Source organism: Rhinoderma darwinii, chromosome 1, assembly GCF_050947455.1.
Source record: "Rhinoderma darwinii isolate aRhiDar2 chromosome 1, aRhiDar2.hap1, whole genome shotgun sequence".
Taxonomy (NCBI): Eukaryota; Metazoa; Chordata; class Amphibia; order Anura; family Rhinodermatidae; genus Rhinoderma; species Rhinoderma darwinii.
In genome coordinates this window covers 10,450,434-10,464,821 of record NC_134687.1, presented here as the reverse complement: position 1 = coordinate 10,464,821, position 14,388 = coordinate 10,450,434, and the positions used below count along the sequence as shown (strand labels likewise).

General features: G+C 43.8%; 1 protein-coding gene across 3 annotated transcripts in view; it reads left to right on the top strand.

Moving 5' to 3' along the window:
* The window catches only part of SFXN5 (sideroflexin 5), a 228,288-nt gene that overhangs the window by 112,699 nt on the left and 101,201 nt on the right, over positions 1-14,388 (top strand). The window contains exon 13 of one of the 3 annotated variants that reach the window (XM_075855677.1): positions 9,909-9,991. The exons of 1 other annotated variant lie outside the window; for it this stretch is intronic. In XM_075855677.1, coding sequence (XP_075711792.1) covers positions 9,909-9,954 — 46 coding nt within the window. In that variant the 3' untranslated portion in view covers positions 9,955-9,991. Of the gene's footprint in view, positions 1-2,552; positions 2,819-9,908; positions 9,992-14,388 lie in introns of those variants that run through there. One more of the 3 variants, XM_075855685.1, reaches the window with a different exon arrangement.

Genomic DNA, 14,388 nt, shown 5'->3' with positions numbered 1-14,388 from the left:
CGATCGCACTGACTCACGAACTTCCCTCCAGGCCCCCGCAACCTCCACATCATCAGGCTCCACCACCCGCCCCACCTTTGCAGCCAGCAAGTTCTTCACATCCACCAAGACCCGTAGCAATTCGCCCGCAGAAAAAACAGTCTGTCCTCCCAATCTAGAAGACGATCCTGCTGCTACACTGCTCCTCTGCAAAACGGGGCAGCTACCTGCAGCCTGATCCCCCCCAGACCTCGATACTTGTGCAAGAATCCCGTTGTCCCTTCCGTCCAAGAAGCTCGTCCCGTACTTCGCTCCGGTGACAAGTCCTCCCGGTCCCCTCTAGCCGATCCTCTCCCGCAATCCTACCGTCCACCGTACACCTCCGGCTCACGGCGGCGCTCCGACCCAGACTTCTCCCGATATCCAGCCCCACGTCTTCCTGCATTAGCTGGTCTCCGCTCCCGACTTCTAGTCCTGGTCCTGGACCGCCGAGCAACACTGCCCCCCGCCGGCTCCCTCCGTCCTTGAGACCTGTGAGAAAGATAGCACGCATAATCTAAACGATCCCGGTCCACCGGAACCAACTGCATCCTCCCCTCTTCCACCGCTAACCACCTCCCGGGGGGCCCGGCAGTAGTTTCAGGGGCCCAACTGTCCTGCTCCGTCACACCTCTCCGGCCCGCGACATGAGCCCAGGCGCCTGCCGTGAGGCTGCACTCCCCTGATCCTCCAGCCTTCTGTCCCGCCGCAACCACATTCACCAACAGCTCTGAAGCGTTCACCACAGTGCTCTCTTCCACTTGCCTGCCAGCTGCTGCTTCCGGGTTCATCCCTTCTCCTACCGACACCTTCTTACAACACAGTCCTTCGACACAGTCCTTACAAACGGGATTAGCGAGGACTCATGACCTTATACTTGGAACACCAGCTGAAAGCCCGACTGTATTGACCAACCTCCGTGCCAGATCTTGTTGGTGCTCGCCTACGGTTATGGACTGAGATGTTCTGAAGAACATACGAGTGATGTTCAGATGTCCGCATGAAATGTATAGCTAAGGATTAACGTCTTATCCTCTGGTGCAGTACCTCTGAAATCCTGTGGAGGGCACAATTGTAATGCCCATTGATAAAGAGGGTCAGTCTCTATGTGCTCCTCAGACGAAAGCATGCGTTTTGCTCTGATATCAGTAACTTTTTTTGTACTTATTTTCGAGGATTTTTTCTTTCTCTAATCACATCCAAAGCTACTGCCAAAACGCTGCTAGCCGGCCTTGGATACAGACCTCTGTGTGGCTGCAGGTCGCTGTCAGACATGCAACCTAATAACTTATCTCTGTGTAAGGCCCCATTCACATCACATTTTTGCCCTATGTTTAGCGGGCACGCCAGGAAAGCTCCAGACATACACGCTAAACGTGTACACATAGGTGGTCCACCAAAAAACAGCATGTGCATAGGACCTATCTGTCACCTGAGCTACCACAATGGACAGAATCGTGACTGCAGCTCTGGATGTGACTGGAGTATAATACATGATGTTACTCTCGATCGGTACCGGAGAAGTACAGCTCGGCATTACACAACGTTTTACATGGAGTCTGACTATAGGATGTTCTGAGATGTTGTTCCCAAGAGATTAATGAGATCCATACAGCCTAGGACGTGGTGGAAAGCAAGCACAAAGCCCCCCTGTCCTTGGGTCGGAGGGATTGACCTGAACTAATATAAAGATTTGGTCCCCGGTTTGCCCTGGGTCATTAGTCACCCCTAAGCAAACCCTAGATCCTAATTACATTTCATTTTAAGATAAATGCTGCACTCCCCTATCTAAGAGGGACTTGTTCAGCCTGATCGTCCCGGTTCATCAAAACAGCTGAATACGGCGCCCGAAACGAGGACTTTTTTTATTTTTAGCAATTTTTATTTTATTTTAAATAAAATACTTTCTGACGGCTTCAATTAATGACCTTACACCTGTGGGGGAGGGGGAATACTTGGTGCAAAATATAACCGGCGTTGTCACCCAAAGTAGCCTATCTGGTCACTGCTTTCAATTAGGAGCCTACCTTAAATGAATGTAATCCGGTTAATTAATCTGATTGGTCGCTACAAACAGCGATACATTATTTGTTTTAGAACCCCCCCCCCCCCCCATTGTCTTCTGCAGCCAGTCCACCGTTTTTTAGAGTAATTATGGAGGTTTCCATCTTGTGGTTTGGTCCAGTTCTGCTCCAGGATTCGCTCCTCAAGGCATCTCTGTTCTTGCACTGCGATATGGAGGTAAAATCACCTTGTGCATTACACCCTTGAGCCCTGCCACATTATGCAAAGTGCACAGCTGTAACGAACAAGGTGCCGAGTCCTGGCGGCAGGTGCCATGACGTCTGCACAGCAGCTGGGAGGCACACACGGGGTTACAGAGCGCTCTGTCTGGTCATTGTGTACCTGAGACAGACGTGTCACAACTGTCAGACACAACCGGTGAAGTCCCTGGCTGGATCCCACGTGCCGTGCATGCTGAACACACACAAAGCAGAACCTCATTGACACAGTCTTATTTTCCTTCTGATTAGATGACGGAGCAGAAAGTCTGGAGACCATGTGAAATGTACATTTACCTGCTCACCACGTGTTCTACGGCCTTATTAAGTTCCATAACCGCATGGCGAAACTTGCTGGGAGATATGGAAATCTCTGTGTGGTCCAAAAGCTCCACAACCCCTTGCAAATCAGTAGGGGTCTCGGCTTACGGATCTCCACCGATGGCATCTACTGACCAGACAGAAGATAGACGAAGGTGAACAAAGTTACAAGGGTGCAATAAAAATTGTTCTGAAAATTTTGGACCTTCGTTTAGTTGCCAAAGTCAGACCTCCTCCGGTCAATGAAGGTCCTTCGCCAGGGCTTGGAGATCTCCATTCCATTTATTGTGAATGGATCGGATGTGACAACCTCAACTCTTGTTGTCCTGCTTGGAGACTTCCACCTCTCCTGTACAACCCAGTAGTAGAATGACAGAGAAATTCGGGCACTTCTTAGAGACCCTTCTTTTTGGAAATTGGTGAGGATCACCGCTCACGGATCACCACTTATGTTATCCTCTGTGCTTTCTTAGTGACGTGTCTATAGGTATGTTTGGATGGAATTTGTAATGAAATGTATGGATCATTGACCAGTGGGAGCACAGGATCAAGTTTTACAATTTACAACCATATTCCTCATGAGTTTTGCGCTAGAATAATCTACAAATGACACCACGGTACAGATTGAAGACCAGACAAGTCATGCACATCAAGATGGTGCCAGAGCCAGACATCTACTCTTGTTTCACATGATGCCTGACTTGATATCTTTATCTTCTCGCTATATCAGTCCATGGAAACCATTTGTGTGAATGCATTGAATCACCTACTTTATGACAAGCCATTTTTACCATGAATGTAATGTTGCTTGATGGGCCCAACCCAACACCAAACAGAAGTCATCTAAGCCATTGTATGCTACTGGAGAGAGCTGTCGAACTAAATGGGTCCGTAATTCCGGCCTTAGGCGGTAATGAAGAGAAGGCAATGGAGGAGAGCAAGGCCAGGAGGTTCTGGAGAAGAACCAGGCCGGGAGGGTCTGGAGAAGAGCCAGGCCGGGAGGCAATGGAGAAGAGCATGACCGGGAGGGAATGGGGAAGAGCATGACCGGGAGGGAATGGGGAAGGGCATGACCGGGAGGGAATGGGGAAGGGCATGATCGGGAGGGAATGGGGAAGGGCATGACCGGGAGGGAATGGGGAAGGGCATGACCGGGAGGGAATGGGGAAGGGCCTGACCGGGAGGGAATGGGGAAGGGCCTGACCGGGAGGGAATGGGGAAGGGCCTGACCGGGAGGGAATGGGGAAGGGCCTGACCGGGAGGAAATGGGGAAGAGCCTGACCGGGAGGGAATGGGGAAGGGCATGACCGGGAGGGAATGGGGAAGGGCATGACCGGGAGGGAATGGGGAAGGGCATGACCGGGAGACACAACAGCACCTTTAATAACTGTGCAACTTGTTGGATGATCCCTCTTTTCACTGTTCAATAACAGAGAAGGATCACGAAAGGAACAAAGCTTGGCATACAGCAGGCAGGATAGCTTACATCTGGAGAGTTGAGGGATATGTCTGAAGAAAGGTCATTATACTGTGGTATTTCTCATTGCTAGGGCGACGTTGTCTAACCACCACAGTTTATTGAATAGCTTTGTCAGACAACACACTTCTTAAGAGTAAGGAAGCTTGTTGGGGCATGTAGTTCATCTTTCTACCGAATCAACATTATCTTTGTAGAAATAAATGTAGGTGGAGAACCTCTTGAAGCACAAACACTGGCTAATGCTGCTCTTTAAAGTGAACACATGTACTAACAGCCATACTCTTGGGGAAGTTGTAGATCCCAAGATGGTGTTTGGCTATGTTAGGGCATCTTATAAATGAGAGGTCTATCATCATGGCTGACTATCTTTTGCACCCCTTAGAAATACGTTTTTGTTGAAAGTAGAGTGCGCCAATCCTACGAGAGTTCACCTAATATTCCACATAATGACAGTACAGAAATCACGGGCCTCGTCTTCTCGGTGAAATGAGCTATTGAGTGTCTGGTCGCCTTCGTTGTGTAGATGGAATACCACTGACCATCTCTAATTATAAACCATTTTATGCTGAACTGTCAGATCTCTAAATCAAATGTCCAATTAAGAAATTGCACCTCCTTTGTTTAATTGTGGGGGAGGTAGAGGGTCACCCCCCCTACCCTCTTTCTCAATGAAGTCATATCTTTGCTTAATTAGGATGTTCCATCTATTGTAATGCGGACCGGACTTCTTCGTTACCACTCGGCAGGATGTCTCACGTTATCCACTGTTAATTTTAAATTGGTTCTCTCTTTTCTCGCCTGTTTTGTTGGGCTTAGGTGATTGTGGGAAGACCAACAGGGCATTAATTAAAGCTAAATGACAGAGCCAGGGTGGAGAGAAGGCCGAGCCGAACACTGGGGAATGAGTATAGGAACATTTACTAGGCGACTGGTTGGGATGATCATTCTTGTCATAAGTTTTCTTCTGTCTTAAATTACACCTTGCTATTACTTGTCCACTGGGGGCACTGTTTTATTGAGGATGTTTAATTAAAGCTACGGCTACAATAATTTTGATGGCCAATTTTCTTGTCCGGAGTTTGGATAATTCCTTTTAACTCTTTTAGATATTTTTGTAATATACATTTTCTATATGTAAAATTATTTTTATTTATTATTTTTTTTACTCTATTTGGGTGGATCTTACAGCTGAAGGAAGAAATACAATTTATACTGTACAGTTAGCCACACTTTATATATATATATATATATATATATATATACACACTTATATATTATATACATCTGTGACGTCTCCTAATAAATGCAGTTGTCTCCTGCATAAACAATTGTTAAGTTAGGGGTCCAGTTTGCCGTTCCAGGAATGAGCGTAGAAGCAGTTTTCGATGACTTCTGCCTTGTTGACCGCTATATATACACGACTCAATGTGGGCGCATATAATTCAGGAAGGGGCAGTATTGGTTTCTGTGTTAGGCGTCAGGCACAAGGAAGAGCCATGTTCTCGGCGTCTTTCCAGAAGCATTACAGACTCCCTACATTGGTACCGTAAGCAGTTAGTGTGCCGCCTCATGTTGCTTTTGTGTGGCGCCTTGTTATGGAGTTATTCTCCCCTAGGACCAATGCTTCCGATGAAGCATGCCACAAATTTTTCTGGTATGCTTCTGTATGATATCAGTGGTACAGTATGGTGCCATAGACTAATATGGGGGCCTTGTTACGGCTCTCTCAAATTCTATAAAGTTGTAACTCGGCTATATACATGTGGCCTCAGAGTATGCTCACACGGTTAACAAAATACGGCTGAAAATACGGAGCGATTTTCAAGGGAAAACAGCTCCTGATTTTCAGCCGTTTTTTAATCAAACTCGCGTTTTTTGGCGGCTGTTTTTGGAGCTGTTTTTCTATTGAGTCAATAAAAAACAGCTCAAGATGTGACATGCGTTTCTTTTTACGGGGCGTCTTTTTACGTGCCTTTTTTTTAAAATGAGGCGTAAAATAACGCCCCGTTGAAACAGAACGCCGTCTTTCCCATTGAAATCAACGGGCAGATGTTTGTAGGAGTTCTGCTTCCAATTTTTCAGCCATTTTTCGGGACGTTTTTGGCCCGAAATGCGGCAGAAAATAGCCCGTGTGAACATACCCTCACTCCCGCTGATCACATGACAGATCATGTAGTCACCGGCTTTCCTTCGTTGTACCTGAGCTTCTGGATGTCAACAGACCCACCTCAGCTTTGATTGTGACGAAAAATCGAGAGTTGCGTCCCCAGTATTGTTACAGATGAAAATCTTAGTGTAGATAAACATTTGACAAACTTCTGACATGTCATAGAGACATGTCAGAAGTTTGGATTGGTGGGGGTCCGAGCACTGAGACCCCCACCAATCTCTAGAACGAAGCAGCTGAAGGTCTCGTGTGAGCGCTCAGCCGCTTCGTGTCTGTTCAGCTTTTTCCGGAAATAAATGTATCGTGTACGGACTCAATAGAAAGTCTAAGAGCCCGTACTCTGATACATCGGCTTTCCGGAGAAAGCCGAACAGACACGAAGCGGCTGAGTGCTCACACGAGACCTTCAGCTGCTTCGTTCTACAGATTGGTGGGGGTCTTAGTGCTCGGGCCCTACGAATCCAAACTTCTGATCTGTCTTTATGACATGTCAGAAGTTTGTCAAACGTTTAGCTACACTTTAATTTAAAAAATGATACATGTAAAGTCCCCCAAAAATGTATGTCATGTCCCCGATAGCACTTTAATGCCCTGAGATATGCTGTAAAGAAAAATAATAAATATGTACATTAAAAAAAGTTTTAAAAAAATGGAAAAAAAATTCTGTCTGCGTTTCAGATTCCATAATTTTTTTGGGCTATAAATATGGCTCTGCGGGCATTACCATTCCTGTAAAAAAAAAAACATTGTAAATTACTGGGGTCTTTCAGGCACGGCTGTCCCTCGTGCGACGGATCCTTCACAGCATTGTGGCTTCTGTTATAAACGCAGATGTGAACAGAGCCTTATAATATTGCTTTATGAGATTAGTGCTGAAACCCTAAAAACTGTTTTTCTTACTGGTACAGAAATGGCCCGATCTTCCGTCAGATTTTATTTACGGTAGTTTTTTTTTAAAAACAAAAAACAAAAAAAACATCATAAATAGACTACGGTCATTAAACTAGCCAAAACAAAAAACTTTTGAGAGCAAAAAAAAAAAAATTGTGGTAGAAATCTACGATAAGGGTATGTTCACACGGCGGGGGTCCGTAACGGCTGAAATTACGGGGATGTTTCAGTCTGAAAACATCCCCGTAATTTCAGCCGTACCGGCATGTGCAGGCGCTTGAAAGCCGCGTCAATTACGGCCGTAATTAGCGCTGCTATTCATTGGAGTCAATGAATAACGGCTCCAATTACGGCCAAAGAAGTGACAGGTCACTTCTTTGACGCGGGCGTCTATTTACGCGCCGTCATTTGACAGCGGCGCGTAAATATACGCCTCGTGTGAACAGACAAACGTCTGCCCATTGCTTTCAATGGGCAGATGTTTGTCAGCGCTATTGAGGCGCTATTTTCAGACGTAATTCGGGGCAAAAACGCCCGAATTACGTCCGTAAATAGGCCGTGTGAACATACCCTAATTTGTTGGAAAGCAGTAGAGGGTATTTTTTTTATTTTTTTTTATTCATTCTTTTTGTATTACTGTTTATTAATCCCTCCCTGCACCAAAATGTCTGAGGCAAGAGGTAGCAATAGTGACCGTCATATTAATAAAGAGAGGAGACCACTCTGAAACCTGGAGATGCAATCGCTGAGGTTCACTTGTTTATACGGGCAGTCCAGGTCCTTATTAAGGACCCCAGTGCTGTCCTGCGATCCCTGTAAGCGCATATCTAAATTATACTCTAACTGTAATGCTGGGGGTAGGGAAACAGACAAGTGAGCTCTAATCTACCCGCCACTCAGTCCCTGCCTACTTGCAACGACCCGCCCTAGGCGACGGGGTACAACCTGGGCGACGGTCCCTACGCTCAATAAGTGCACGACAGACAAACAGACAAGGGTACACAGAAGCAAGGGAAAAGGGGCAGTTGCCCACGGCAACACCGTGAGCAACAAGAGTGGTGAACGAGCCGAGTCAAACCAGGAGAGTACGAGGTACCAAACGCAGAGCAGGAGAGTAGTGAACAAGCCGAGTCAAACCAGGAGTGTACGAGGTACCAAACGTAGAGCAGGAGAGTAGTCAGTAAGCCAGGGTCAATATGAAGCAGGGTCAAATGGTTCAAGAAGCTGCAGCAGGGCCAGGAAACCAACAGAGAAGAATCACAAGCAAGGAGGAACAGGAAAGGCAGGTATAAATAGACAGAGGGCGGGAGCTAGCTCCGTCTGGCCAGGCTGTGATAGGCTCTCCCACTCCTAAGCCTGCCATCCTGAGTGGTGGAAGATGGAGTCAGTCTCACAGACCTAGAAGCAGGTGCAGACTGATTATCTATGGGAGTTAACCCCGAAGCTGTGCCTGGCAGATCCTTTACACTAACAGATGCATATTATTATTATAATTTGGCAGTGCATAATAGATATAAAAAAATAAAATAATTAAGACGTATTTTTTTTTAATAATAAGTGTTGCCAAAAAATACAATAATTATACTATTTTACCACATAAAAAATAACGCTTATTCCAACAAAAAAAAAAACCTGTCCATTTTAATGGGCTTTCTAAAGGATAAACTATCTCACTGGAGCCTAGGATCAACTTTCCTTATAAATAGGTAAAATACACAGAATATATATATATAAAGTGCATTTGTGGTGTGTATTTTTTACAGTTTGCAGCTCGTCCCACAGAACATCCTGCGACAACGGTAGACCAGAATAGATATTTCACCACACGTATCACCGCTCATTCTTACTTTTAAGCCATAAACAATCTTAAAATTGTATCTAGGACTACATTTTTATATTATTTACCCTTAAAAACTTTCTTTATACTTAATTAAATGGTACTAAACATGGGAAAAAGAACTGAATGGCATCTAATTGTGAACATCATTTTTAATAATAATAATAATAATAATAATAATAATAATACCCCATTTTTTAATATACCTATATCTTAATTTTGTGTGTGTGTGTGTTAATATATTTATTTATTTTAATTTTCTTTTTTTATATATATTTTTTTATTATCTTGTTTTATTTTTATTATCTTTTTATTTTAGAATTTTATGATTTATTTTTTTAATTCATTTTTTACATTGTATTTTATTCTTTATTTTCATTCTTGTGTTTTTCACTTTTGCTGGTACCGAGTACAATCAGGATCTTTTAGTTTGTGGATAATGATAATACAGTTTTACGTACACAGTTCATTTATTTGTTTTCTGTTTTATGGATTTGTTGGTTTCATCACCGGGAATTCTGACCATTAATCAAAACCGTTTGGATGTATTTTGATTTAGAGCATTTTGAAAATCTTGCTACTACCTTAAGTAAAATAGTTATTACATTTACAATAATTTAGTTAATTAAATATCCTTAAATGGGGACTTTTATATTGATGGCCCATCCTTAGGTTAGGACATCAATATCCGATCATTGTGGGTCCGACTCACTGCACATATGATTGTGTGTCTGCTGATGAACAACTAAAGAAACTGAGTTAAGCAGATGTAAATTAAAATTTTTGTAAATAATACGCATAGTAAAGTGTGTATAAAATGCTGGAAATTAAATAAAATAAAATTCCATATACAGATAATAGAAGTAGAACTCTCGGCATTTGCAGAATAAGTGCTTTATTCCCTTTTTGCAGCTCCCTCTTTAGTGTGTTTTGTTCAGCTTGCCTGGCAACGGCTTGAATTCCCATGTGGGTGACCACTACGTGCATAGAAGTGACCAGGCGAGGTCGTGTCCGCTGCTGTATAAGAGACTGCTTTTCCATTCTACACAGTAAGGTTTTAGTCATTCCCACTCCAAAGACAAAAAGTTGTGCAGCATGTGGATGAAAGAAAATAACACAATGGGAAAAGGTCGGCAACAGTCGTTCTACATAATGGGCTATCTGTGTACTGAGCGGGAGGTTCATTGTGTAGGGTTTAATTAAAACAAACTCCTAAAAATGTGTGATTGGGGTTGTGTTGTTATACGCTATGTTCTGTATGAATACTTGAGGTATGACATCACAACTCACATCTGGTGTTATAAGTCATCAGACCTCACCATTATATGTGTAATTTATTATTCAGGATGCCTCATTTGGAACCAAAGATCCATCACTGTATATCCTAATGACATCACAATCCTCTGTACATTCTAGTGACATCACAATCCTCTCTACATTCTTACTCACTGTGCGTTCTAATGACATCACATTCCTCTCTACATTCTTACTCACTGTGCGTTCTAATGACCTCACAATCCTCTCTACATTCTTACTCACTGTGCATTCTAATGACCTCACAATCCTCTCTACATTCTTACTCACTGTGCGTTCTAATGACCTCACAATCCTCTGTACATTCTTACTCACTGTGCATTCTAATGACCTCACAATCCTCTGTACATTCTTACTCACTGTGCGTTCTAATGACCTCACAATCCTCTCTACATTCTTACTCACTGTGCATTCTAATGACCTCACAATCCTCTCTACATTCTTACTCACTGTGCGTTCTAATGACATCACAATCCTCTGTACATTCTTACTCACTGTGCATTCTAATGACCTCACAATCCTCTCTACATTCTTACTCACTGTGCGTTCTAATGACCTCACATTCCTCTCTACATTCTTACTCACTGTGCGTTCTAATGACATCACATTCCTCTCTACATTCTTACTCACTGTGCGTTCTAATGACATCACATTCCTCTCTACATTCTTACTCACTGTGCATTCTAATGACATCACAATCCTCTCTACATTCTTACTCACTGTGCGTTCTAATGACCTCACAATCCTCTCTACATTCTTACTCACTGCGTTCTAATGACCTCACATTCCTCTCTACATTCTTACTCACTGTGCGTTCTAATGACATCACAATCCTCTCTACATTCTTACTCATTGTGCATTCTAATGACCTCACATTCCCCTCTACATTCTTATTCACTGTGCATTCTAATGACATCACAATCCTCTGTACATTCTTACTCACTGTGCGTTCTAATGACATCACAATCCTCTGTACATTCTTACCCACTTTGCATTCTAATGACATCACATTCCTCTTAGCAACCTAATGACAACCTCTGTATGTTCGAATTCACTGTGCTTTCCAGTGACATTACAATCCCTTGAGCATTCTAGTGACATCACAATCCTCTCTAAATTCTAATTCGCTGTGCATTCTAGTGACATCATCGTTGTCTTGATGCGCCAATGACACATTTTCTAAATATAGTAGAATCCTCTCTTCAACATCAGGACAGATAACTGATAATATTTCCACTGTACAAAACTCAAACACCGTTCGAGGTTTGCGCCACTGAATGGGATCAAAGAGCAGATCCAACCATGACAACACCGAAGTATCATTGTCTAACCCCGGCTGTGAAGCGCTGCCACGCATTTTTTATTTCTTCCTATCGTGATCTAGCAGCGGAACTGCACACAACGCCAGATCCTGATTTGTCTATTTCAGTCACATTTGTTAAATTTCGTGTCATCACATATGCAGATCCGAGCACAATGGCAGAGCGAGGCGGCTGGCACCGAAACGGCGTCAGCTGCTCCAAAAGCACTTTTTTGTTTTCTACCTGAGAGAAAATAAAATGAACCTTACAGCGTCATTAAAACCGGCAATCTGGCCCATGCATAGAGAGCCGTGTAATCTCTTGTACCTGTCACCTCGCTGTCGCTGACACACTTTCACGCTCGCTCTGATCGCTCGTGCTGCTTCCTGCGTAGGTGTTCCAACACATCCCCGGCTCTGGATCACGGTGAAGTTTTATCAGACAAAGCCAGGGTTGGCTGAGCCCTCCTGTTCCATCGGTAACTCGCAGCCCTTAGGGCCTCATTTGAATGTTCGCTTACTGAAGTCATTAAGTGACTCGCTCTCACATCCATTTTTCTTTGTGCACATGCATATAGGAAGCAGACACCCTGCAACCAAAACTTATTCCCTCCAACTAATGAGCAATAACTGTTAATTAGGGGAACCAATTGGTCTATTGATGGCCACAGAAGATAGACAGAAATTATCTGTTGGGTTCAGTCTTCTTCACAAAGAGCCTCAAGGCATTGAAACGCCTGATAAAAACTTCATGGGTATCTGCCAAGATTTGGTGTTAAGAAAGAGACGGCTACCACTCCATTAAAAATATCACTTCAATTACAGATCGAGGCAGCTGAGCGAGGGGACTCTTGTAAAGATTAGTCGTCGCCTACAACTGAATGCCGAGCGTCACCTGTAACTCGTGATTCTTTTACAATAACTTATTTGCACTTGAAAAAAATAAAAATTCTCACTCCTCTAACCTGCAATACGAGCCCAATTCGAAAATTTCTGTGTACATTTTTTTTTGTATTAATATTTGTAACAATTTAGTTTTAGGCAATTCATGATTTTAAAATGAACTTCTACATGCAGTCAGAATGAAAAAGGTTAAGGCTAAGCTTTACTGGGGGGGACATTATGTTTTAACAATTCAATTCCTACCTGGTTTAACCGTTAATCCGTGCTAAAAAATATCAAAATCTAGATTATATATACATTTGACAAGAAATAATACAATATACACTGAAATGAGCGATTAGCATGTACAAACTAGTTTTTTCTTTGTAGGGGGCGCTAAAGGCCAAAAGATGACCTGTTCGGTAGCTAGAAAATGTTGGAGTAGAATACGTTAGGAAGCTGCAGTGTGTCTATTATTGGCGTCAATTGTAGTTATTGTCCTTCATGAAGATCTTGACTAAGAATATGTTGGCAAAATGGTGCATTCAGAGGCATAACTTGAAGATCCTGGGCCCGAATGCAAAAGCTGTAACAGGGCTCCAAATGATCATTTTGTCTTTTTAATAATCCTAATCATCATATGGGGTAGAGGGACCTTTTGGGAGATATTTTTTTTTCTTTTTAATATCTGTGGTGTCTTGACACAACATTGAAAAGCCTTAAGGCCCCAGCAGAAGTCAGGACATTCTGAAGGAACACTGTTCATATGGTCACCAAGAGTCAGGGGCGTAACTATAGGGGGGTGCAGAGGTAACAATCGCACCCGGGCCCTGGTGCATGAGGAGGTCCCTCTACCTGATAACAAGATATTAGTTCTATAAATGGGTGCCCTGTTTCAGATTTTCTTTGGGGCCCAGAGCCTTTAATCTACGCTTCTGCCAAAAGTCGAAAGTCAACTCGAAGTAAGTCTTTTCCGTGTCTTCTTTATAAAAAGTGGAATTGTCACGGTACCGTTAAATGCAAAACAGGTATTGTAGTCGGAATTGGCGCATCTACCCAGTAGGCAAGCTCTGAAGTCCGCAGGACAATCCCTAAAACAACCCTATCTGTAGAGGAGATCAACCTACAGCGGAACTGCTGCACTGATGAGAGCGATCCCACAATCACAAACCTCCTAGCAATATCTTTTGGAAGCTACGGGATATCAGTAAGACCAGTGGGCAAGCGCTGACTGGCAGTACGAGTAGAACGGTATCTGAAAAGTAACGGTAAACCAAAAAGCACGTAATAAATCCTGCAGGATGGTATTCACTCCACACTAAACCAAGAAGAACCCGGGTTCAAACAAAGAAACTAAACTGACGAACACACCGAGAATTCAGACCCAGCCCGGTCTGAACACAAGACAAACAATAAGGATAGTCGGAGTGAAATCACAGAAGTCCAAGCACTGAGATACATAGCAGAGTTGCAGCAGCAGTTGAACCAGATGGAATAAATAATTAACGGCACATGAGGCCAGGACGAGGCGCATTAAATAGGGTCACGGCATTCAAAGGGAATGAGAGGGGGTTGCCCCTTGGATTGCGTCACAGGGAATCCTTGTGACGATCGAGGAACATGCCTTCTATGGACAAACAGCCCAGTCTTCATTGAAGGACCCCAGGGCTGTCTGACCATATTTCCTGTTAGGGCGTACTTAGGTACTGACATATAGATATATGCCCATGGCCGGCATCCGCACCCAATGAACCCGGGCAAGTGCTGGGGCTCACTTCCCTTGGGGGCCACCGGGTGCTTTACCCTGATGTCATGGCTCCTCCAGGAGCGGAATCTCTGGCCAGAGCGTTGCTGACCCTCTGGATGTGGATTCCGCTCCTGGAGAAGCCCTGACGT